Source organism: Hyperoodon ampullatus (assembly GCF_949752795.1).
Source record: "Hyperoodon ampullatus genome assembly, chromosome: 8".
NCBI classification, from domain to species: domain Eukaryota; kingdom Metazoa; phylum Chordata; class Mammalia; order Artiodactyla; family Ziphiidae; genus Hyperoodon; species Hyperoodon ampullatus.
Window position 1 is genome coordinate 48563873 of NC_136921.1, and position 27746 is coordinate 48591618.

At 38.3% G+C, this 27746-nt stretch overlaps 1 protein-coding gene across 2 annotated transcripts in view; it reads right to left on the bottom strand.

Annotated features, from left to right (window-relative positions):
- ITGAV (integrin subunit alpha V) overlaps nt 1-27746 on the bottom strand; it is a gene marked incomplete at its 5' end in the record, with an annotated part of 82243 nt that overhangs the window by 51017 nt on the left and 3480 nt on the right. For both annotated transcript variants that reach the window (XM_079710430.1, XM_079710429.1), the window contains one exon: nt 21525-21655. In XM_079710430.1, coding sequence (XP_079566556.1) covers nt 21525-21655 — 131 coding nt within the window. The remainder of the gene's footprint in view (nt 1-21524; nt 21656-27746) is intronic.

Here is a 27746-nt window from a genome sequence, read left to right on the forward strand (position 1 = left end):
CAGACGTCATCTAGGCAAGATGCAAGGTGTTAACATATTAGTTGTGCTATTCTTTGAACATTTTCATTGTTTTGCAAAAAAATTTTAACATGTCTATTTCCAAAGTCCTCTATCTGTAGTCTAAACACCACTCACTGTTTTTTTGTCAGTGGTCACAAAGGCACCATTTACTAGTAAAGGGAGGGAGGAAGGAGGAACAAACTAGCTAGTACATGCCTTTTACCATGTGAATCAAGGTTTCCCAACAGTAGCTGGCTTGCCTTTGAAGCCTGTGTTCACATGCCGACCTCACACATCAGTGACCTATAGATCACCTAACAGTTCACGTGCTCCCTTACATTTCCCATCCTCCCATAGTTAGGTTAAAGCCACATAACTCATTTTTATCAATAAAATGAGTTCTGCTAAGAGCAGAAGTGGCATGTCTCCCTTCCAATTCAAGTCAGTTAAGAGTGGATATGAGTTCAGTAGTCATCAAGGAAATGCAAATCAAAACCACAGTAAGATATCATCTCATATCAATTAAGAAGGCTATTATCAGAAGATGTGGAGAAAAGGGAATCCTGATACACTGTTGGCTGGCAATGTAAATTGGTGCAGCCATTATGGAAAACAGTAGGGAGGCTACTCAAGAAATTAAAGACAGAACTATTGTATGATCCAGCAATCCCACTCCAGGTATATATCTGAAGGAAATGATACCACTACCTTGAAGAGATCTCTGTACTACCATGTTCACTGAAGCATTATTCACAATAGTCAAGGTGTGAAGCAACCTAAATGTCTATGGTCAACTGAATGAAAAAAAGAAAATGTGGTATATAATTAAAATGGAATATTATTCAACCTTAAGAAAAGAAATCCTACCATGTGCACCAACATGGATGGACCTAGAAGACATTATGCTAAGTGAAATAAGCCAGACACAGAAAGACAAACACTTCATTATATCACTTACATGTGAAATCTCAAATTGTAATTTCATTTTAAAAAACAAAATAAAACAAAAACAGTGGATACGTATTCTCCATGTTTTCTTTCTCCCAGCCATGAGGTTGAAAGAATAGATGGTGTGGAATCCCTTAATGGAAGTAGCCTCAGTCCAAGTTTCTAAACCACCAAGAATAGCCAAATGACCCACACAAGATGATGACATGAGCAAGAAATTATCCTTTTTTAAGTGATTGAGATCTGGGTATTTGTTTGTATATTAAAAAACAAAACAAAACCATGTTGCTACTGCAGTATAGCCTAGCACAGTTTGAGTAATATATGTTCTAAAAACAAAATGCTATATCCAAAATGGACTAATCTACAACTACAAAGAAGCTCAGCCCTTGGAAGAATTGGATTCAATTAATAGTTTTTTCAAGGATTTTAGCCATAAAATATATGCTTACAAGTTATTTAATAGGATTTTTAAAAAATTCCACTGCAAGCTAACTGTGTTCTCTCACTGTGTTACTGGCTTTCTATTCTATTCTTTTCTACAAAGGAAATAAAGGCATTTTCCCCCCTTACATTAATGAAGCAGGAGAAATACAGTGAAACAGCCGGTGCTTGGAGGGATTCACTTCTATTCATTGTCCCTTGAGACCATAAGCATCATGATAAACTCAGGTAAGCTTAGCCTGAGGGAACTGACTTTATGATCTAATGTATCTGAACAAAAAGTACAGCATTATCACAACTGCTACCTCCTGCTTCTGCTTTCATTTAAAACAGCCTTTTCAGCAAGACCCTAAAGATGTCAAAGCAGAAGCAAAACTTTTCTACATTAGAGGAAATCTTCCATGAACGAAAGTACCATATTAGAGAGGTGGTACTCAAACTAATTTAAGACTCCATGTATTTCCTCATACTCTAAAACTTCGATTCAGAAAAAAGAGAGAGAGATGTAGGGACTTCCCTGGTGGCACAGTGGTTAAGAATCCACCTGCCAATGCAGGGCACATGGGTTCTATCCCTGGTCTGGCAAGATCCCACATGCCGTGGAGCAACTAAGCCCATGCACCACAACTACTGACCCTGCACTCTAGAGCCCGCGTGCCGCAACTACTGAGCCCACATGCTGCAACTACTGAAGCCTGCACACCTGGAGCCCGTGCTCCGCAACAAGAGAAGCCACCGCAATCAGAAGCCCATGCACCACAACGAAGAGGAGCCCCCGCTTGCTGCAACTAGAGAGAGCCCGTGCACAACAATGAAGACCCAACACAGCCATAAATAAATAAATAAATAAATAAATAAATAAATAAATAAATAAATAAATAAATTTGTTTAAAAAAAAAAAAGACACGCAGACCCAACATCACTATATTCTTGCAAATACAATATTCCTGCCTACAAGACACCTGGTATAGTTTCCTCAAAAATATCAATGTCATGAAAGACAAAAAAAGTAAGATTCACAATTAAAAGAGAACAATCTATGGCAACCCAATGCAAGATGTGATCCTCGATTGAATCTTGTGTCTGAAGAAATTTTTCAAGTTACAATGGACTTTATTAGATAACAATATTGTAATAATGACATATTTCTAGTATGTGATGATGATAGTACTGTGGTTATATAAGGGGAAGTCCCAGTTATGAGGAACTGCCTGCTGAAGTGTTTTGAGGGAAAGTTTCACAATGTCTGCAAGAACACTTGAATCTAGGTGAAGGGTATATTGTTCATTGTATTACAGTTTCAAATTTTCTGTAAGTTTAAAATTTTTCAAGATAAAAGTACAGCAGTTAGCAAGTACAGATATTATGTACTATAAGGCCAACAACAGAATATCTTCTATTTCTCTTTATTTGCACTCTTTATTATACTTACTCTAATAATAATCATTAAAAATATTACAAAACAAATGAAAACATAAAATAAAGCCATATGTAAAGATGAATCTAAATACCACCATCGCACCATAAAGAAATATTCTCTGCTCACATTTTGGTGTCTATTCTTAAACACTTGTTTTAGGAATACATGCATATCCTTTTATGCAAAGTAGATATTTTAAGCCAATATTAACAAAAATTCAAGCTATTACTATATATATAAATGTATATACTTTTTTCCCTGTAACAATATGTCAGTAAGAGTAGACCTACAGCACCGTTTTCATTGTCGTTGAGTACAACATTACACAGCTGTAGAGCAGTTTATTTAATCAACCCCCTGTATCTCCTTCAGTTTCAAGTTTAGGAATATTTCTATTTTGATTTAAGAGACTTACATATTCCCTCAAAGTCACATCTACTTCCTCTTCCAATATACACGGAAGTTCATCATAAGCTATCTGAGCATGAGCTCTTTGCTAAATGAAGATGATAAACCTTCTGGAAAATGGTATGTAATAAAGAATATTATTCTAATGGCTAAATTTTAATCAACGTTCCAAGATAAACTTATTTCTATATGTAAGAGTTCCCTTACCCTGAGTCCCCAGTCCCTTACACAAGCCCTGCTCATTCCCACCTGTAGGCCTCTGTACCCAAGGGCCTCTGACCTCGAAAACCTTATTGCTTCCATGTTTGATCCAAACCCTAACTGAAAAGTCAGGTGTAGCTGTCCATGACCCTAATGCATGATGAAATGGTAGTCTGCCCCTGAAGGAAATATCTGATACAACGGACAGTCATGGGAACAAGTAATTACAGTGGAGCAATGGTAGAGGACAGTGTAAAGAGTAATGGAAAAAGGGTGGCAGAGTACAAGTGAGGGAATGCTTTCTGGGCCAAGAGAAGATCCTGTGCAAAGAAACAAAGGAGTGGATATTAGTGGATTTTTTAGAGACTTGTGAGCTGTCACTGTGACTAGAGAAAAGGGTCTAGAGGGGAACAGTGGTCAAGAGCTTTCATGCAACGCTAAGAGTGGACTTCATGGCATTTCTGAATTGCCCTCTATGCTAAGCAATTTTTCTTCAGTTATGTTTCTGAAAGGAGGAAGAGAAGTTTCCTCTGTAAAATGTTATCCCATTCTCTTCCTACTACTTTGAAAAACTGATTCCATAGATTTTTTTTTTTTTCCTAAACAAATGGACTTTTCTCTAAATCTGTAAGTGGTGGCATAGGACGCTGCTAGGCATGGTCAAGTACTATGTGCTTCTCATTGCTACCATGTTCTATGTCCTGTTTTTTTAAAAAAAAAGCATCAAAAACATCCCCTACCATTATGATTATGGTTATCTGCCTTTGTGGACATCAGGTTTAGCTTAAGCTAAAAAACTGTCCTGGAAAATAAGTAGAAATTTTACATATATTTTGGTTTTATTTTTATCATCAAGTATTATGGAGCACAAAAATCCATAGTTCTTTCCAATATGGCAAGCAATTTACCCACAGCATTTAAGAAAAATGAAGCAGCACCAGTCAAAGGTGAAAAAGCACCAGGCAATATGGCTCTTTTTGATTAAAAAGTACATTTGAAAAACCAAGACAACAGCCATATCTTATAGCATCAAGTGATTAAAGGTGTTTTCAATTACATTAACAAACACAAGAAGTCAAATGTATTTGGCTATAACACATTGGCATATATTGGCATCCAAAACTTAGTCAACAGTTTTCCAAAAAATATGTCATCACCCATTGCTTTGAACGCCTTCAGCTTCAACAGGGTCACAACCTCAAATTACCATCTTTTTAAGAAGTTTGCTCAATGGGAAGTTCTTCTTTACCAATCAGAACTTTTTTTCCAGAGACCAAGTCTTAAAATACCCAATTCAACCTCAGGCAGAAGTTTCACTCAGAGGAAGTGTGAATAGAGGTGGGTGGGGAGAAAGAAAAGGAAAGCCTGTTCTCCAAACACACTGACAAGAAGTTCATTCATGACCTGGCTGAAACTGGCGGCTAATCCAGGGCAAATGACGGAAGTAAATATTTTGAGTCACAGCCCTGAGTCACCATTTCGAGTGATGCCGGAACTCCCCAGGCTGCTTGGACCACGCCACCAACCTTGAAAGGGATACAGAATACAGACAACTGCAGAAATTCCAGTGCTGAAGGAAATGCTTCCTCAGGGAACAGTCAAGAAAGAGCAACGACTTCTGTCCATAATTCTGTAAAACACCTTGAAATATTAGCTCTGATCTCCCAAGTAAATTAAAAGGAAAAAGAGTGTCTCACACAATGGCAAAAATGAGAAGAAATTGCCCCGTATTACGTAAATTAACATAAGACTCCATACTAGCACTTTCGGAAATTCATAGAAGAAAATGCTGCTAGAGAATCTTAAAGTTAATTAGCAAGTACATCACCAGAGACTTGAAAATTTAACACCTATTTTGGTCGGCTTTTAAACTTGCCAGCTGAACTTTATCAGACTCCCATGGTTGAAGGCTTCAGGACAGAAGCATATTGGATAACGCAAACTGTCTTAGCTTTAGACTCTGTCCGCTGATTAGTGACCAGCTCCTCTCATTTTTTTCTCATTTCCTCCAAGTGTTTGAAAAGATACTGTTGAACATTCAACTTGCTGGAGAATTACAGGAGGTGCTTATTTTTAAGACAAAGTTAACTTATCACCCTAAAGCTACATTTTTTAAATTTCTTCTTTTCATGCCTAAAGAATATCCTTGGGGGCTTCCCTGGTGGCACAGTGGTTGAGAGTCCGCCTGCCGATGCAGGGGACGCGGGTTCGTGCCCCGGTCCGGGAAGATCCCACATGCCGCGAAGCGGCTGGGCCCGTGAGCCATGGCCGCTGAGCCTGCGCGTCCGGAGCCTGTGCTCCACAACGGGAGAGGTCACAGCAGTGAGAGGCCCGCGTACCGCAAAAAAAAAAAAACAAAGAGTATCCTTGGGAACAACAAGACTATGTCACCTTTTTTGAAAAGGCCAAAGGCCAGAAGAATGCCAAAACATTAGAAAAGCAAAACAGTAAACTTTTATTTGGAAGTGACCTGTGTATTTAGTCATTCAGCTCCCATTTGTTACTTTACAAATAATGATGTAGGTCCTCAAAGGGCTTATATTTTGCCCCCAAGAAGTGGCTATTAAAATGATGTAATGTACAGCATGGTGACTATAGTTAATAATACTGTATTGCATATTTGAAAGTGGCTGAGAGCAGATCTCAAAAGTTCTCACCACAAGAAAAAAATATTTTGTAACTATGTACGATGATAGATGTTAATTGACTTATTGTGCTCATCATATTGCAATATATATAAATATCAAATCATGATGTTGTATACCTGAAACTAGTATGTCAATTATACCTCAATTAAAAAAAAATGCCATCCCATATTCACCCTTTAATAAAATAGACAATTTGCAGTCTTCCTTAAGCAGCTTTTTACCTCAAACATCACTTTTGCTCAGTCACACTTCCTATAACAAATTTGCCTGAAAGAAAACTCTCCCAATGTGGTTTACTTATTTATGTGAAAATTAACAGGACAGAGAAAGAAATCTCTTTGATCATTCATTTAAATAAATAAATCATGGGTAACTCCTATGTCTAAATGAATGGAATATAGCAGTTCAATGAGACAGATAAGGTCCCTGCTTTCAAGGGAGAGAAATAATAAACAATTACATAAGATATTTTCAGAGAGTTACAAATACTATAAAAGAAATATGAGAGAAAATGAAAAAGTAGTCAGACAGCTGCTAGTATCATGTATTTGTAACATAATGCTATTGTGAAATAATGTATTTCATTGACTCAGCTGCAAATATTCAGATATCAACATCTTTGAAATATGAATGTGTATTACAGTCAATGGTGACATAATTATAACTAGCAGCATTTTTCAGTAGTACCTAAATAGCACATTTTAACATCAGTGGGGGTGTAATTGGGTAGTGGCTGGCATTGAACATGAGGTTTCTTTTTAGAGAGTGATAGAAATGCTCTGGAATTAGATTATAATAATATCTGCAAACCTCTATAATTATGTACCCTTAAAACAGGTGAATATTATGATAAATTATATCTCAATAAAACTGTTTTTAAAAAATGACAAACTTGTCAGGTAGAAAAGTAGCTGCCACATAACAGAAATGCATGTATATAATAACGACTTTTTCAAAATTAACAAAAAAAATAAACACATGCATTCAGAAGGGAAATAGACCAAGAATACAAATAGACAATATAAAACAAAAACACAGAAAGAACTGATAAACATATGAGAAAAGACTTAACCTCATTAGAAATCAGAAATGCAAGTTAAGACAAGATAAATGTTTCACCCGCCAAACTAAGAAAGATTATATCAAGTTTGGTTCAGAGATAGGTTGTATCAATGTTTTCCTACTTCGCAAATATCTATCAAATGTACGTTAAAAAACACACATCCCTTTGACTTCCAAATTTCATTTTTAGAAATTAATCCTAATAATTTAAAATATGAACAAACACTTAATAAACATGTTCAAAGCACTGTTATAATAGATTTTAAAAACAGCAAAAAAAAATCTATCTCCAACACAATAGGACATAAATTGAGTAAATTATAATTTTACATATTTGTACACACAGACGCACACACACACACAAACAGTATATACAAAGGCCACAAGGTACGTGCATAAACACGTTATACACACCCATCCAAATATATCCTATGGCCATTGATTTCCTGGGTGATGGGATTTGGGAGATTTTTATTTCCTTTTGGCCCCTCGAAGTTTTCTCATTTTTTCAATCAATGAATATGCATTATTTGCATGTTTTAAAAGGTAAAAAAAAAAGTAGTGTGGATACGTATCCAATAATCTTCACATACAAAAGCTTAGTTATGAGCTTCCTCATCCCCTCTTAATTAACTCTGTTTACATTTTCATCTCCCACACATAAAAGAGTTTTAGTTCATGAAATTCAAGAACATTTAAATTGAGCATGCTCCTCCTAGCAATTTTTATAAGCATTATTCTTCCTATATTCAATAAGCATTATACTTCCCAGTACTCAAACTACTAGAGTAGAATACTGTGAAAAATAATTCATTAAAAAAATCAAAATTCCAGATATTACTGAAGATCAAAATGGAGGTTAATAACTTCTTTGACTTAGTAAGAAAATACAGTTTCTTAATTTAAGAAACTCTGAAAGACAATATGCAGTGGTTAGGTATCAGTATTAATGCAACGATGATTTGCTGTATAACTTTAAAGTGTCTTTAAATGTCTCTAGAAACATAATTGCATTGACTTAAAATAAGAGATAAAGGACATCTTTTATATAAAATTAGATATAACTGTTTTCTAAAAGCAAACAAGAAGAGTCAGAAAAGTAGAGCCAGAAGAAAATATGATGAAGCTCATTTCACTAGGGACTGGCATTTATTTATTTACTGAATTATTACCACCACAGGGAACAGAGAATCAAAATCTCCCTCTCCTTCCGTGAGCAATTCTGATGCTTCTCATGGAGCCAGCACAAAGAATACAGGCCCTTTGAAAACACTCACTGCTCCATCAATGCTGGTTTGTTTCCTCCTAGTGATGAGAAGGAAATGATCCTGAAAGCATCTAACATTTTAAAACAAAAACTCTTTACTAAAGTTGAAAAAAAAACAAAACCCAAGTCAATGTTAAGTCTTAAAATAATGGGTGTGAGTCAGGTCAAAATGGGCCAGGAAGAGGATGAGTTTAAAGGAATATATGAACTCAGTGTTGGTAAAACATTTAAAATGTTAAAATACCAACTAACTGCATGAGTTAAAATAACAACTAACTAGTAATAAAGGAATTGGATTAACTGATTTCTAGGTTGCCTGCCAGTTCTCCAATTGTATAATTCTCTACTGGGGAACAACAGATTATATCAGGAGAAACAGTTTCATTAAAAAAGCACACATATATATAATTCTTCAGTATAAATTTATTTTGTATTAACAAGGGAAGGGAGACTATTTTTCTCTGTGTTCTTTAACTTTCTAATTTGCAGGACTGTTGCAACTGGACAGATATCTAGACACCACTCTGAAAGACAGAAAATTCACCTAGAGGACAAAAGCAAACTTCGGAGGCTGTTTTTGAGATGGTCTGATTGTTTTAATTGCAATGAGCTGGCAACTGTATGGCAGAGAGGCCAGAGAGCAGCTAAGTTTTCTATTTTCTATTAAATACAAAGCGCAGTAATATCCAGAAAATACTCCACAGTATTTTTCTTGACTGGAAAATTGGCATGGCCAGGGTTTGCCCAGCCTATGGCCAAGCCCTTAGGGGAACAGGTAATAAGTGTTCCAGCAAGCCATTTGGGTGGCAGGGCAGTGATCTGACTTCTGACCTTCTCTAGAACAGATATTGTGGGAGAGAAGGGACATCCATTCACTGAATTTGGAACATAAACATAGGTGCTTCTCCTTTTATTAAGGGACATATTTAACAATCATGCAGGCAAGCCCGTCTTTCTACACAAAGAGACTTTGACCGTGCCAGGTGCTACATGTTCTCTGTCAGTGCACATCATCAGTCTACCTTTTGAGAAAAGACTTACTATTAAGAAAACTGGGCAATGGTCAGTCTGTTAGGAACATCTGCTCCCTAAAAAAGGAAAGCATGCTGCAAGGAGAAGATTTTCCCAAATGCTACCATAACAGAGGTTACAACACAAACCAAGATATAATCCATTTAAGAATATCCACAATTATCTTTAGTTTTTTTCCTTTTCCATAATCATTCACTTCCCCACAACTGTAGTACGGGCATGATGTAAACTATCCTTTCTTCATTTGTACACAGCTTCATCGCTTATAAAGTACCTTCATAGACATTATCTCATTAAATGCACATGACAAACTTGAAGGGTAGGTATTATGCTTATTTGACAAATGGGAAAAAGTGAGGCTGCCAAACTTAAATCACTTGCCCAAGGTCGCATCTAGTACGTGTCAGAGCTTGAATCTGAGCCTTCACCTTCTAGTTTGCATTCCCCATAACCACAGAACCAAAGCAAAAACAACAAGAGAGGGAACAAGGCCGACTTACATAAGCATGGTTGTGCCTAAAGTAGCTTATAGTATAACCAATATCAAACAAAATATTTAAAAGAGCACCGTGGTAACAGAATAATCCCCCCCCACCCCGCCACCCAAAGATGTCCAAGTCCTAACCCCTGGAAACTTACATTTGAATATGTGACCTTACATGGCAAGAGGGACATTGCAGGTGGGATTAAATTAAGGGGCTTGAAATGGAAGGTTACTCCAGATTTTCTCGGGAGGTCTCATATAGTCACAACAGGGAGGCAGAAGAGTCAGTGTCAGAGTGGTGTAGCCTGAGAAAGATTCAACCAGCTACTGCTGGCTTTAACAACAGAGGAAGGGGCTACAAGCCAAGGAAGGTGGGTGGCCTCTAGAAGTTAGAAAAGGCATGAAAACAGATTCTTCCCTAGAGACCCCAAGAGGAATGCAGCACTGCAGACATCTTGATTTTGGCCCAATGAGACAGCTGACATTCAGAACTGAAGATAATAAATTTGTGTTGTTTTTAAGCCTCCAAGATTATAGTAACTTGTTATGACAACAATAAGAAACTAATTGAGGCATGAAGACAAAATTGAGATAACAGACTACCCCTAGCCTGCTACATAAATATTCTTGATATTGTTTTGCATACCAACATAATACAGTTTTAGAATACTTTTACTTCCTAAAATACATAGATCATTAATCCTTAAACTAAAGCAGATTTGCTTAAGTTCTACTTTTCCACATCTACATTCAGATAAATTGTGTTTTCTACATGACAATCATCTTTTTTTTTAGGAGTAGGGGAAATATGATACAATCAACTATGTATAAAATAAATAAGCTATAAGGATATACTGTACAGCACGGTGAATATTGCCAATATTTTATAATGACTATAAATGGAGTATGATCTTTAAAAATTGTGAATCACTGTTATACACCCGAAACATATATAATATTGTAAATCAACTATACCTTAATGTTTTTAAAAAAAATCATCATAGTACAAAACAAACAAATCATACTCTAAAATGACCTTTTAATTTTCACTAATTCAACAATGTTTCCAAGTTCAGATTATTCTGTCAATTTAGGGGAAAATCAGTTTTCAGCCATTATGCAAACCTTGGTTAAAACCTACAAATTTTGTGGAGTCACTAGATGAAGGGGTTTAAAAATCCAAGTGGGCAACTAGTATTTTGAAGCAACATATAATATTTCAATCACTATACAGGCATGTAAAATAAGACACTAGGTTTTCCTTTTTACATCCTAGTTGTGGTTTTCTGTACACATTACATCAAGAAAGCAGGAAAAAGAAAAAGAAGACAAGTCACACAAAAGGACACAACTAGAAATATAATAAAGTTTATGTTTAGAAGTTAACAAAACAAAACAAAGAAGATAAGCAAAAGTCAAAAGCTTGAAAGAAAATTAACAAAGAGTATGTCTGGGAACTAAGTTTCACAAATCCATGAAATAAGAAATTTTAGACTGAGGTTTCCTTTTGTTCCTGCAGACTCAGTAATGCACAAATACCATTCAAACATCAAAGCACTAAGTAAGCTTACCATCTTGGATTGAATTTTCTGCTAAATTAAACTGTTCGTCGCAGAACCCTACATTTTCCCTTAATTGTTTAAAAGGCATGTCTACAATATTTTGGAGATATCCATATGATAATATTCATTATTTCATGTAACTTGCATAATTCTACCAAAAATAATGACTAAGAAAATTAATAGAATGGGTACTGAAAGTGTTACTTTCTCTGTAACGGTCGCATCAAATCTACTTAGCATGGCAAGGAACCAAGATCTACCCAGAGCTCTAGATCCTTTTATTTTTAATACAATGCTCTTATGTGCGTTAGGCTTGACGGTGAATTTATTTGATTGGACTGCTGGTTTAGAATATCTCTTTAAAGTTCATTTAGATCTTCCCTCAGTTTACTTCCAGCTTCATTTCTCAACATGCTCTCAACTCCCTCACATTGCACATATAAATCTTATAGGTAGATGCATATATGTAGGTCACATGGAATTATTGATTTTCCTTCATAAACATCTTCTACTAATCTATGCATACATTGTTTCCTCTGCCTGGAACCCTCTTCCACATCTGGTGAATTCTACCTCATCTTTTATTAGCTACCTAAAATATCACCAACCAATCTGGGAAGCCTTCCTCAAAGGCCCCAAGCAGAGTTAGATACTTTCCAGGTATGCCTCCTTTATTTTGGTATAAATCTATTTGTGTCTACTTCTCAGAGTTAAAATGAAGTAAATTTAGATTGGTCTTCCAAACATATTTCTGAAATCTTCCTTCCTCTCCCTCTACCCAAAATCATGCCCTGGAGTCAGAAGAAAAGCACACTGAAAGTATTCATCTTTCCTCTTTAAGAGCTAAGAAACTAAGTGTTACACTATCCTAATACCAAAATCCAGACTTTCTTCCTTAGCTACTACTACATGTCTTAATGCATGTGACGACCCACAGTACAATGGCCTAATAAATTATACATTGTCTAATATCTAGGTATATCTTTGGTAAACAGAACATAAAATTGGTCCATGAATTATTGATCAGTAACAGATACACACTGGATTTGTAAAGGATGTCTTCTGACTATTATCTTTTTTTCCAGCCCAAAAGAGAAAAAGGTACTCTCTTACTACTATTCATTTTCTTCTTTTGAAGGACCCTAAGTTTTAGTTCTCTAAACAAGCTCTAATCTATCATTTCTTAGCTGTGCCAGATAAGATAGACTTTCTCTGACTTTCACAGGCATATGGCTTAGACTCAGTCAGATACTACCATAAAAGCTTTGAATCTCTAGCAAGTGATGCAGAGAGCCAGGGGTGGGTAAGAAATTATTCCCATGGTGTTGCCCCATAGTCAGTAACAGCAATTCCAATAGCAATAAAACCCTACACTACTGGTTCCTCTGTTAGCTTCTCTTGCCCATTTTTCAGAAAGCTATCGAGTTACCAATATCCTGCCAATATATTCCTATTCAGCAAAATTTAGCCAAAGTCACTTTTTATTGCTTTGCACGAAGAACCCAACACCTGCATGCAATAAACACACATATACAACCTACCATATGCCAGGCACTTCTCCATACACTAGCACACAATGGTGAGCAGAAACACATCTGTTCCCTCCCTGGAGAGTTTACAGTCTAATCAGGAAAACAAACACATCATAAGATAACCAGAAAAAAAAAAAAAAAAGAAAAGAAAACAAGTATAAATTTCAGCTACATGAAGAAAAAGAGCTGTACTTAGTGCACTGACAGCCTGTATAGCAGAACCCGATCTAAAAGGAAGAAGAAGGAAATGGGAAAGGACATTGATAATACACTATTTAACGCCAAGCATTTATAGTATCTCCAAAAAGTACCTTACTGTAAAAAATTTTATTGTGATCCTGGAGCTAGCTGAAGTTTGTTCTTTTTACAGGAAGGGATAAAGTCATTATTCTGTTTTTTCTAAAGAGAAATAGCCCAAGAAACAAATGAGCCTAGAGCAGTACTTCGAACAGTTACAAACTTCAAATGTTGATGCAACAACTATCAGGAAGGCTTCTCGGGGCTCAACTAAACTTTCAGACTCACAAAACTACCAAAGGCCACACACAGCACCAGTCTATTTAGAGGCTATAGGACAGAACCAGGCATAAACCTCCCTGATGAGAGTCCTTACATGAACTTCCCTGTGCAGCAGTACACACAGCTGTCCAGAGCTCTTCTCTCTGCCTCATCAGGAGACAGCTCAGATATGCAGAAACAAGACCTGGTGGGTACAGCAGCTACCCATGCTTCAAAGCCTCCTGCCCCAAAGGAATGGTATCTCTTGTAATGACCCCATAGCCAGAGCTTTTAGAGTTCCCGCAAAGGACATGCCAGTTGTAAGAGTCACTGCACTCAGGGAACTCCAAAGCTATGGCTTCCCCATCAGGTATTTATTAGTCTATTTACAGTTTCTTCCAGTCTAAATGCAATATACCAACCAGGGGCTTATTCTTAGCATAAGCAATGATACCTAGTCACTTAGCCACTCAGGACCCGGTAAAACAGAACAAGAAACTTAACAGAAGATCGAGTTGGCCGGTAAAACAGAACAAGAAACTTAACAGAAGATCGAGTTGGCATACAGAATAGGAAAGGGTTTTAATAACCATTTTCCAAAAGCTGACTACTGATAATTTTACTCAACTTTAATATCCCTATGAGTATTATTCAGTTAGGCTGCATTACACTATAGTAACAAGCATCCCCAATATCTATTAGTCAAAAATAACAAAGGATTATTTTATGCAAATACATTGTGGGTCAGTAAGAGTCTAACCTTCATGTCTTCCTCACTCAGGGACCCAGGCTGAGGGAGGTTCTATTATTTACACTATCACTACTCACATGGCATCTGGTAAGAGAAGAAGCAGAACAATGCCCCAACTCCTAAACACCTCCACCCATAAATGACACACTTCTGCTCATGTTTCATTGGCTAGAAAAAGTCACAGGGGCTTACCTAAATTTGAGGTTATTCCTAGAAATATGATACTAATGAATAGTTGTAATATCTACCATATCATGTAAGAGCTAATTTAAATAAAATAATTTTATAAATTTTACTTCCCAAATACTAAAAACATAAGGATGGAGCCCTTTTAAGCACTAAAGTCTCCTCTGGACTCAGAAACACAATAAAGTAGAGAAAATAAAATAACTAATTGAAACTTTTCATTATCACCCTTGGAATGTAGTACAGCTGTGAAAAGGTAGGTAATTTTCCCAAGGTAACATTGGAAGAATGGCAGAGTCTGGATTTGAACTCAGGCCTGTGTGACTCCATGGCCTATTTCTTTTTCATGACACAACAATGCATAGCAAATATGGATGGAGTGAATGAAGAAAGAAGAGTTAAAAGGTAAACTCCACAAGAGTATCAAGAAGGTTAGGAGGCAGGGAACTATATTCAATATCCTGTGACAAACCATAATGGAAAAGAATTATGAAAAAGAATACATACATATGTATAACTGGGTCACTTTGCTGTACAGAAGAAATTAACACAATATCGTAAATCAACTAAACTTCAATAAAAATTTTTTTTAAAAGGTTGGGAGGGGGCTTCCCTGGTGGCGCAGTGGTTGAGAGTCCGCCTGCCGATGCAGGGGACACAGGTTCGTGCCCCGGTCCGGGAAGATCCCACATGCGGCGGAGCGGCTGGGCCCGTGAGCCATGGCCGCTGAGCCTGTGCGTCCGGAGCCTGTGCTCCGCAACGGGAGAGGCCACAAAGGTGAGAGGCCCGCGTACCAAACACACACACAAAAAAAACAGCTTATACTAAGTGAGCCATGATAGTGTGCCAGTCCCTACACTAAGCACTTTACATGTCTTAACACATGTAAATCAACTCATTCCATTTAACGCATTCCTATGGAGCAGGGTTGATGCGTCAGTCAGGGAGAGGGTAGTAACCTGTTAGTAACTTGTGCAAGTTAAACAGCTGTAAAGGACAGGGCTGGGGCTTAAGTCCCAGGCAGCTTGCCTTCAGAAACCACATTTATCCACTCAGCTACTGTCTCCCAACACAAGACAGGGGTGAGGGAGAGAAAGAGGGAAAAGCCACTATCTCCCTCGAGATAACTGAGAAGATAAAAGGCATCAGTGGGGCAGAGATGTTTATGTGTTTGGGCTCAGATGGGACAGAGGTGTGAGAAAAGTTCAGGTGGATTCTGTAAGTTGTAATCATTTCTTCCACAGTCAAGACACAGTCTAATGGTGCTGTGTCCAGATATATGTACATGTTCATGACTAGATTATTGAAAACTATATTCTCCTCTTAAATTCAAACACTATTTGGATAAAAAAATCCAATGTAAAAAATGCAGTCAATTTGTATATTCTTTTCATAAGAGAAGTCTCAGAGGTTATACAAAATGATTAGAGAAATATCATAAGCAAGGACAAAAAGAGAATAGAACAAAAAATCCGTATTTGTAAACATATAACGAAAGGACTTTAGTTATTTCCTCACTATAGAAAAAGCTCTTATGATTCATTCATCCATCTATTCAATTTATTGGGTACCACTTGTGCCAGGCACCGGGCATTGTTCTAGGCCCTGGGATTTCAGCAGTGAACAAAACAGATAAAAACTATCCTGGTGGAATACATATCCTAATTGAAAGAAAGAGGCATTAACTAAAAATAAATAACTTCTATAGTAAAGTGAATACTAAGGAAAAAATAAAGCTGAAAAGTGGATGGAAGCACAAAGTGGGAAAGGGGGAACTGGCATTTTAAATAAGCTGGTCAGAGCATTACTAAGAAGATGACGCTTGAGTAATTCCCACGGCGGGGGCGGGGGGGCAGTCAATGCTCCAGGCACTGGGAACAGTCCAGGGCAAGGCGAGGTGGGAATGTGCCTACTGTTCACAAGCCACTGCAAAGAGGTCCAGTGAGGCTGGAAGAGCATGAAGGAGGGGGGAACACTGGAAGATGAAGGTAAAGACAGAAATGGTGGGCTGGAATACTCAGTCCTCTCGGCTACTGCGGGACAGATGGGGAGATATTAGGGGAATCTGAATGGGAGTGTCATAATCTGAATATTTTAAAAGAATCACTCTGGCTGCTCCAGAGAACAAACAGCAGGGGGTACCCAGGGCAGAATCGGGGAGAACTGCGAGGGGGGTGCCGGCTCTCGTCCCTCTGCCCCTCCAGGTCTCCTCTCCACTGTTCCCCACCCTGCTCTTTGCCCAGGACGCTGACCAGTGTGAACTCATGGGCAGCCGGGCCCGCTGGCTCCCACTTGGATTCAGCCAGTGGGGAGCACGCACAGAGATGAAAGGGAGGAAGGAGAGTGAGGCCAGGGTTTTATTCCCATGTTCCTTCCAGTCACCTTGGGCTGGCTACTGTCCTCTGACAAAAGCCACAGTTCCCTCACGTGGCTCTCCCCACTGCCTGGATTCTGGTAACTGCCCCCTTCCCTTTCTCCCTTCAGGCTCAGAGGCCAAATTTTAACTAGTGCCCACTTACTTTGTAAATAGTCCCCTTATTAAAAGCTCCTCAAACTATCCCAATTTAAGTGTGCCATCTCTTTCCTTTACTAATTCAGGAGCCCAGGGCAACAGTCCAGGTGAAAGACAATGGTGACTTGAACTAGGATGTTAGCAGCAGAAGGACAAAGAAGCAGTTAGACTTTGACTTGCTGAGATTTTATGTCAAGCATGACTCCAAATTTTGGCCTAACTAACCAAAAGGATGGAGTGCCATCAACTGAGATTCATTTTTTTTAATCCACTAATCAACAGAAAATACGTGCAAATATATTAAAAGTGGCTCAGAGGAAAAGGAATACTATGGCTTACAAACAAATGCAAAGATGATAAGTCTTACTGTTAATTAAAGGAATACAAATTAATATAATATAAAATAATATAATAATACATTACATATATAAATTATACATATATAATACATAGAATAATGATATATATAATATAAAATTGACAAAGATAAAAAATATGGTGATAAATGGTATTGGCATGGATGTCAGAAAACACTGGAGGGGTGTAAACTTCTGTGAAAAATAATTTGCAATTTCTATCAAAACAGTACATATACTTCTTTTTTCATTGAAGTATAGCTGATTTACAGTGTTGTGCCAATCTCTACTATACATACAGCAAAGTGACTCAGTTCTACACATGTAGACATTCCTTTTTTTATATTCTTTCCCATTATGGTTTATCACAGGATAACGAATACAGTTCCCTGTGTTATACAGTAGGGCCTTGTTGTTTATCCATCCTATATATAACAGTTTACACCTGCTAATCCCACACTCCCAGTCCTTCCCTCCCCCAGCCCCCTCCCCCTTGGCAACCACAAGTCTGTTCTCTATGTCTATGAGTCTGTTTCTGTTTTGTAGATAGGTTCATTTGTGCCATATTTTAAATTCCACATAAAAGTGATATCATATGGTATTGGTCTTTCTCCTTCTGACTTAACTTCACTTAGTATCATAATCTCTAGTTGCATCCATCTTGCTGCAAATGTTATTATTTCATTCTTTTTCATGGCTGAGTAGTATTCCATTGTATATGTGTACCACATCTTCTTTATCCATTCATCTGTTGATGGACATTTAGGTTGTTTCCATGTTTTGGCTATTAAGAATAGTACTGCTATGAACATGGGGGGGATGTATCTTTTTGAATTAAAGTTTTGTCCAGGTATATGCCCAGGAGTGGGATTGCTGGATCATATGGTAATTCTATTTTTGGTTTTCTGAGGAACCTCCACACTGCTTTCCATAGTGGCTGCACCAACTTACATTCCCACCAACAGTGTAGGAGGTTTCCTTTTTCTCCACACCCTCTCCAGCATTTGTTATTTGTAGACTTTTTAATGATGGCCAATCTGACCAGTGTGAGGTGGTACCTCATTGTAGTTTTGATTTGCATTTCTCTAATAATTAATAATGTTGAGCATCTTTTCATGTGCCTACTAGCCATCTGTATATCTTCTCTGGAGAAATGTCTATTAAGGTCTTCTGTCCATTTTTCAATTGGGTTGTTTGTTTTTTTGTTGTTGAGTTGTATGAGCTGTTTGTATATTTTGGAGATTAGGCCCTTGTTGTCGCATCATTTGCAAATATTTTCTCCTATTCTGTAGGTTGTCTTTTTTTTTTTTTTATGGTTTCCTTTGCTATGCAAAAGCTTGTAAGTTTGATTAGGTCCCATTTGTTTATTTTTGTTTTTACTTATATTGCCTTGGGAGACTGACCTAAGAAAACACTGGTACGATTTATGTCAGAGAATGTTTTGCCTATGCTCTCTTCTAGGGGTTTTATGGTGTCATGTCTTATGCTTAAGTCTTTAAGCCATTTTGAGTTTATTTTTGTGCATGGTTTTAGGGTGTGGTTTTTTTTTTGTTTTTGTTTTTATTAGTTTCTGCTTTATAACAAAGTGAATCAGTCATACATATATATCTGTTGAGGGTGTGTTTTAACTTCATTGATTTACATGCAGCTGTCCAACTTTCCCAGCAACACTTGCTGAAGAGACTGTCTTTTTCCCATTTTACATTCTTGCCACCTTTGTCGAAGATTAATTAACTGTAGGTGTGTGGGTTTATTTCTGGGCTCTCTATTCTGTTCCATTGATCCATGTCTGTTTTTGTACCAATACCACACTGTTTTGATTACTGTAGCTTTGTAGTATTAAAACAATACATATACTTTGATCTAAAGATCCTGCTAGGACTTTATCATACATATTCACACACTTGCACAAATACCTGTGTATAAGATTTTCACTATAGCAGTGTTTAAAATTACAAAAAACCCAGAAACAATCTAAATGTCCATCAACAGGAAATATGAGTTAAATAATTTAGGCTATATATACTATAAAACAGAATACTATCAGTGGTTTTCAAAGAATGAGGTAAATCTATATATGTCTACGAGAGATTATATTGGGCAGGGAGGGGCGGGGGCTGAGTCAGGTACCTAATAGTAATATTTAGTATATTCCTATTTGTGAGTTGTTTTTTTTTTTAAGGATATACAGATATATAGGAATAAGAAAATTCTAGGAAGATCAAAGAAACTATTTAAAGTGATTGCCTCTAAGCAGGCTAATGTGAGCAAGTCCTATTTTTTCATTGTCTACCCTCTTGGACTGTCTGAAATTTTTTCAATAAAAATAATACTAAAGCCAAATTTCAAAAAAGACCAGTAATAAATTATCTGGTACTGCGCAAAATCTGTGGTATTGAATACAGAAATATATCTGAACAGTTCAACATTTTTTTTATTAGTGTACACATGTTGTTAGAAGATATAAATGCCCTGACCCATAATATCCTGAATCACAGGTATATTTCTCTATTTGTGGTAAAATTGAGCCTATTTACATTCTCTTGGGGTTTTCCAAATGCCGGCCATATATGGAAAAAACAACAAAGTTTAATGTAGATAGTTTCAAATGGAAAAAAGCAAACATGTGACCCAACCCCTATGAAAAACTGGCTTAACAACACTCATTTTGGTACTGGTCATGATATCAACTGTCCACAACAGTCCACAACATGATTTCTGTTTCACTGGTATTATAATTCCCAGAATGAATATGTTTTAGAACTAGCAGGAAATAACAATATGGAAAAAAATATTAATTTTCTTCAGGCTTATCTTAAAATATTTTGTCAAAGCCAGCAAATCAAAACTGGTAAAAAATTTTGCAGAACTATTGTACCAGAAGAATGTCACACTATTTCTTTGAGGAGTCTCTAAACTTTCACAAATGTAGATAAATATATCAATACAAACGTATACAGGATTACATATATTTTATTTTACTGATGTAAATGTAAAACTTATTTCTTATTTCTTATCTTCCTTATGCTATTTTCCTCCTTACCACCACAATCTGACACTGGAATTTGTCTCTGTTAGATAAAACTTCAATGTTATCAGAACCATAACATATTATTTTCCCAATAAATTTTGGATAAGAATTTGTTTTTTAAGTCAACCAAATCTACTTGAATACAAAATATTCCTCAACTGGTTTTTTTTTTTTTTTTTTTTTTTTTTTTTTTTTTTTTTTGTGGTATGCGGGCCTCTCACTGCCGTGGCCTCTCCCGTTGCGGAGCACAGGCTCCGGATGCGCAGGCTCAGCAGCCATGGCTCACGGGCCCAGCCGCTCCGCGGCACACGGGATCCTCCCAGACCGGGGCACGAACCCGCATCCCCTGCATCGGCAGGCGGACTCCCAACCACTGCGCCACCAGGGAGGCCCCCTCAACTGGTTTTGACAGCACAACCCAAGACTTTAGATTATTTCACAATTAAGGAGTCAGTGAGTCAATTTTGCTGACAAGAGAAAGGACAAAAGCCTTTCTCAGAAGAGGTGCAAAAACATTTTAACAGATTTTCCCCAGACTTTTGCAGATTGACATTATCAGGGAAGTTGAAGACATCCAAAGCAGTGTGGAAACACAATATACTTTTAAGGCTTTTATATGCCACGAAACTGTACCAAAAAATCATATAATAAGTCATTTGTCTTTATATAACTTTCTCTGGGGATCTGAAGTGCTTATACATATTATTTCACTAAATTGTTACATTTAAGCTAAAGCAAGCACTTTCAAAAATTAAATCATATTTTGAAACATATCAAATGGGGAGGGACTTCCCTGGTGGCGCAGTGGTTAACAATCTGCCCGCCAATGCACGGGACACGGGTTCAAGCCCTGCTCTGGGAAGATCCCACATGCTGCGGAGCGGCTAAGCCCGTGCACCACAACTACTGAGCCTGTGCTCTAGAGCCTGCGAGCACAACTACTGAGCCCACGTGCCACAACTATTGAAGCCCACAAGCCTAGAGCCTGTGCTCCACAAGAGAAGCTACTGCAATGAGAAGCCCGCACACTGCACCACAACGAAGACCCAACACAGCCAAAAATAAATAAATAAATAAATTTATTAAAAAAATAAAATTCTATTCAAATGGGGAGAGGCAAAGGTAGGGGGAAAATATCAAATAACAGAAATTAAGAAAAGGGACCACTGCATCAACATTTACCTGTGGCATCAAATTCAATCGGCTGGCACCCACGGTGAGAAGACCAGTCACACTTGAGGACTTGCCCTCCTTCCACGATCCCAGGCTGGGTAGTGTTTGCTTTGGGAGCTCCCACCAGAAGAAACATCCTGCTAAAATACAAAAGGCAAGACAAGACTTTAAGCGACACAAAGCATAAACAATATCTTATGATTTAGGAAGAGCAATCATTCTCTTGATTTTATCCACAAATATTCTTTAAAAACCACTCACTAAGAGCATAATCCACCTTCATTATTCATTTGGTGCTCTTTTACATACATACATTATTCAATATAGTTTACTCATCCTAGTAACACATTATAAGTCAACTTCAGGGTTACATGTCATTTAAAAATTTATGCTGGGGCTTCCCTGGTGGCGCAGTGGTTGAAAGTCCACCTGTTGATGCAGGGGACATGGGTTCATGCCCCGGTCCGGGAAGATCCCACATGCTGCAGAGCGGCTGGGCCCGTGAGCCATGGCCGCTGAGCCTGCGCGTCCGGAGCCTGTGCTCCACAACGGGAGAGGCCACAAAGGTGAGAGGCCCGCGTACCGCAAAGGAAAAAAAAAAAAGAAAAGCGAGAGACTTTGAGCACCTGAGAGAGGAGGTGACGGTAAACTAGGTGGTTTTTAAAGAATATTTGTGGATAAAATCATCAGTAAACTAGGTTGGGAGGACAGATGGGGAAAGAGATGGATGGGCAGATTGGGGAAATATCTGGAGTAGAATGAACAGGAACAGCTGGACGCTTGAATGAGGCAGAAAGGGAAGATTAGAACAAAGCACGTCACCTAGGTTTCTTTCTGGAGTGCAGGGATGGGAGAACCACTTACTGTGCTAGAAAAGCCCAGAGAGTAGGGAAGCAGAAGGCAGACTAAGTATTTACAGGAAAACCAAGAGTTCAGTTCCCAACATGTTAGCTTGAAATACCTGTGAGACACCTCACTGGTGATCTGTTGCTCTGAGCAGAGTTCTGCCCTGAGAGATAACGTGTTGAGAATGTCAACTTGGAATGGATGGGTCCACACAGGGAGAGGCTTCAGAGAGAAGGGGAGGAAAGAGAGGAAGCAACAACATTTAAGAGTCAGAGAAAGAGGATAGAGAAAAAGAGGCTGAGAAGAAGGTAACTGAAACATAGGAGAAGAAAGCAGGATACAGACAGACACAGAAGGCCCTCAATAAATGCTATCACCATTATCATTTCATTTCCTTGTTAAACACTAAGCCACTTACATTCTTCTAGCAAACAAAACACTCATAATTGCTTTTCACTTTTTTGTGAAGTTATGAACAAACCTACATCTTAAATATGGAATGCTTTCGTTTTAACTTTTATTTATCAATTTCATTTCTTCTGGATGTATCTGCTAAATCATATTTAGACCAGTCGAAAGATGGCTGCATGAAATGCTGGAACCCTGTTTTCGTACACTTATCTTAAAACTCCATACTCAAAATAAAGACAAAACTCCCAACCAAACCACACCCTGTTTAATAAAGCTTTATGCAGTCATAGTTGGCATCAGTAAAACACCAATGCTGGCTCTTTCTCCTCATAGCCAACTTAGTTTTCATTCAGCAAGAAAGAAAATAAAGCTGAGTAAGACAGCCCTCAGCCCCCATGAATAAGAGAACAGCAGAGCTAGTTAACAGCTAAATTATACACACATACACACACACACACATACACACACACACATATATGAAATTTACCTTTTTCAACAGGTCAAAAATTTGGCCACAAAATCACAAAACTGCCCCTTCTCATCTGGATTAAATGATTTTTTAGTACATGATAGGCAAAAAAAAAATATTTCAGATAAGTATACTTTTCAGGTCTACATCTGAAGAGACATAGGCTCATTCCTGCAATAGCCCTAATAAGGGTAATACGAGCACAGGCATGTGTATGATTTTCATATTGTGGATAACGGCCAGTTCTAGAAGATCAGGACAGAGGAGCTGATTCTCAGAATTTGCCTAGAAACCTACAAGCAAACTCATTTCTGGACTGTCCTCACATAGCACACTACAGAATCTTTAATAATTTTTTGTCAAAGTACTTCTTCCTACCTTATGATAAACTGCTTCCTTGAATGGAGGGGACCCTCAGTCATCTTTGTGCTGCCACATAACAAGCACTCAAGAAAAGCTTTTTAAATTGACAACTGAGTAGCAAGTAAATTTGATAGTTATAAGTCTCAATCAAAACAGCCATACATAGGGGCTTCCCTGGTGGCACAGTGGTTGAGAGTCCGCCTGCCGATACAGGGGACACAGGTTCGTGCCCCGGTCTGGGAAGATCCCACATGCCGCGGAGCGGCTGGGCCCGTGAGCCATGGCCGCTGAGCCTGCGCGTCTGGAGCCTGTGCTCCGCAACGGGAGAGGCCACAGCGGTGAGAGGCCCGCGTACCGCAAAAAAAGAAAAAAAACCAGCCATACATAAAAAGCCATCTCCACTACCACCAACCCCTGTAGAACGCAGAAATCATCCTCTAATAAACATCTGATTATTTAAATTATCCTTAAAATAATTTCTTTCTGTAACGTTTCTCTTCTTAATTTTGGATTTCAGATACTTTCTTTACTTGGCACTAAAGACAGAGAGGGCTGGAAAGTTATTAGGGGACACAGACTTCAGCAAAGACAGAAAAAAGGGCGTCGCGGGAGAGTTCTGAATGGAAAGTGCACTCACTATTGGCAGCACAGAGCTCTAGTTCCTTGGACAGGATCAGGAACAAGGCTGCTGCTTTTCATCAGACCATTTGCACATTATAGGCATGAAATGATGGTAATTAGATGTACTAATATGGGTGTTCATCAAGTTTTCCTAAGCATACCTTCATGTGCAGTCTTGCACATTGGTGAAATGCCACAGAAATGGTAGAATAATATAAAAGGAATGTGTGAGCATTCTCAGTTTCGAAGTGCTATAGGTTAATGAGGGGAAAAGCTGAGAAATAAAGTTCTTCGTGTGAAGTGTCAACATGATATTTAAGCTCCTTTTACGAGTGTTACAGAAAGTTTTAAAAGAGAAAAATGGAGAGATAAAGACAGTAAGACTGCTTAGACAAATGTTAAGTCCTAAGAGGGAGGTGTGGAGAGAAAAATTAAGTATTTGTAGAGATTAAAGAGTACAGAATGGTAAAAGATGCTATATGAGAAAATTAAGGGCTATAAAAGCAACACATATTACAGAAAACAAAAGCCTGTTAATGTGTTGGGAGGGTGAATTTTATGTCTTGTGTCTTTCTGCCACAATAGCAAAAAACAGCCTGTTAATGAAACGCCTTACAAAAATATTAAATCATTACGACTTGAAGTTCATCTAGGAATGTCTGATGAATGTCTACAACAGCTTAATTAAAGTAAAAGAAGTGACAGACCAGAAAAAATTTCCCAATATAAGCAGCATTGTCTAATAGGCAGTTTGGGACTAAAGGTTCCAGTCACCATATAAATCAATTGAGAAAGCCACTTTAAATCTCTGAGCCTCAGTTTCCTGTTCTATTGAATGGAAATAACAATGCCCACTATAATTACTTAAAAAAGAAAATTTCTGAATGTGGATAGTATAGATAAAAGTAAACTTAGAAAATGTGAACGCATCATAAAAATACTAGATGATGACAGCAGAACTAAAAACAATAAAATACTCCTTAATAAAGTAGGAATAAAAGTTAAAATCTGTTTTCAAGGGCCATTAATTAACCCAAACGCAAGCTCTCAAGAAAGAAAAAAAAAAAAAAAAAAGGATAGGTAATAGTTGGCTTGCAACATTTCCTGACAATGGTGGAGAGTTGGGGAAGATATACAGAGTTAGCTGAGGCTGACAGAGATTTCTCTGGGACGCAGCAAAAATCTGAAGCTGAGCAACTTAGTTTCATATGCTTGCAACTTCCTCCTGACAGAATCCATCTCCCTTCCAAAAAGTTTGCCCAAGAACAATATCAGGATCCCCATCCTCACCATTCTTTTTAAATGATTCGAATCATTTTCATTAAATGACTTTAAAATTAAGGTTTACATATATGAGCAAGCCGTTAATATCATGCCAAGAAATTCTGAAAGATAAAGAGTAGCAACGTGTGTTTGGGGGAAGAGGGGGTAAGAGAAGAAGAAAGAGGGAGGGAGGGAAAGTGGGGGAGAAGGGAGAGAGGGAGGGACAGAATGATGGAGGGAGGAGAGGTAGAGGAGCAAGGGCAAGGGAGGGGGAAGGAGAGAAGAAAGGGGAGGTGGTAAGGGAGAGGGGGAGGAGGGGGAAGAGGATGGGAGAGACAGGAGGATTCAAAAAGCCAACCAGGAGGATGCCCTTCGGATGCACTTTCAACCAAAGTGTACTTTAAGGGCAGCTGCTTCAGGGAACATGACCTTGACTACCAAGGAGAGACAACCAGCCAAACAATGACAAGTACATTTTTTAAACTCTCCAAATGAACTAAGTTATTTGGCTGCTTTCGGCACTGACTTTTCCAAGATAAAGCATGGTTAATATATTTTGGCTGACTCTGGCTGACCAGTGAGGCTTCACCAAAAGGAAATTCTGAAAAATTATCATATACGTATATAGAAAGAAACGTGTTACTGAATATTACTTAAGAGCTATAATTCGTCTCATTTACCTTTCACTAAAAAAACAAAAGCTACAGTCAACATTTATGTGATGTAAAACAGATGCATTAACTATAAATCCTATACATTTTCCCTTCTCTTGTATAATATCCTATAAACCTTGGGCCTTAAGCAGGAGAAATCAACCTAGGATTTGCCTTCTAAATATATAATGATGATAGAATCTATGCATATATATTATTTATGATAAGAAAAAAGAACCAGGGGCTTCCCTGGTGGTGCAGTGGTTAAGAATCCGCCTGCCAATGCAGGGGACACGGGTTCGATCCCTGGTCCGGGAAGATCCCACATGCCGCAGAGCAACTAAGCCCGTGCACCACAACTACTGAGCCCACAAGCCACAACTACCGGAGCCCATGTGCCTAGACCCCGTGCTCCACAACAAGAGAAGCCACCACAATGAGAAGCCCAGCAGCGCAACTAAGAGAAGCCCCCGTTCTCCACAACTTGAGAAAGCCTGCGCGTAGCAATGAAGACCCAACGCAGGCAAAAATAAATAAATAAATTTTAAAAAAAAAAGAAAGAAGAACCAATATAGCCAGAGCCACAGTAAAATAAGCTGGTGTCGCCTTGTAAAGGGTTGTGAAGATAGTTACAAAGGTGAAGAGAGAAACGGGACATAAGCTTTTAAAAGTAGATGCAGACCGGGACAGACTGAAAGGGGCCTTCATCCAGTTTAAGCAGTTTGGACTTTATCTCTGGACATGAGAACATTTTCGAGGAAATTTTAGCAGCAGAATACCATGATCAAAAGATGCTTCAGAAAGATAAAACAATTAGAAACATGTAAGACGTTTTGCAGGTCTGAGAGCTAAATGATGGGCAGAGGGGTGATGACCTGAGTGCCACAGACTACGCTTGTAACGACTGGTCAAACTACAAGTGGAAAGCAGAGATGGATGCAAGAAACATTAACAAGGGCTTCCCTGGTGGCACAGTGGTTAAGAATCTGCCTGCCAGTGCAGGGGATACAGGTTCGAGCCCTGGTCCGGGAAGATCCCACATGCCGCGGAGCAACTAAGCCCGTGCGCCACAACTACTGAGCCTGTGCTCTAGAGCCCTCGAGCCACAACTACTGAAGCCCGCGTGCCTAGAGCCTGTGCTCCGCAACAAGAGAAGCCACTGCAATGAGAAGCCCGCGCACCACAACGAAGAGTAGCCCCCGCTCGCTGCAACTAGAGAAAGCTGCACCCAGCAACAAAGCCCCAATGCAGCCAAAAATAAATAATAAATTAATTAATAAAAAAAAAAAAGAAACATTAACAAGGAAGAATTTCTAGGACCTTCTGCCTGGTGACTAATCACTGACTAATATTAGGGGTGTCCAGTAGGAGAGACAAAGAAAAATAGAAAATGACAGGGAGGAATATGAAATTATTTCCAGGGCGACAGAGAAAATGATGGTACCATTAATAGAAACAGAGGTACAACTGACATCACTTGGTGAAAGAGTTCATTTTTTGTCAAACTGAGGTAAGACAGGCTGGTCAAGAAGAAATGATCCACAGGCTGTTGAATATAGTTAGAGCTCTACTTTTAGATCGAAGATGAAGCCAGGGCAGCAGTAT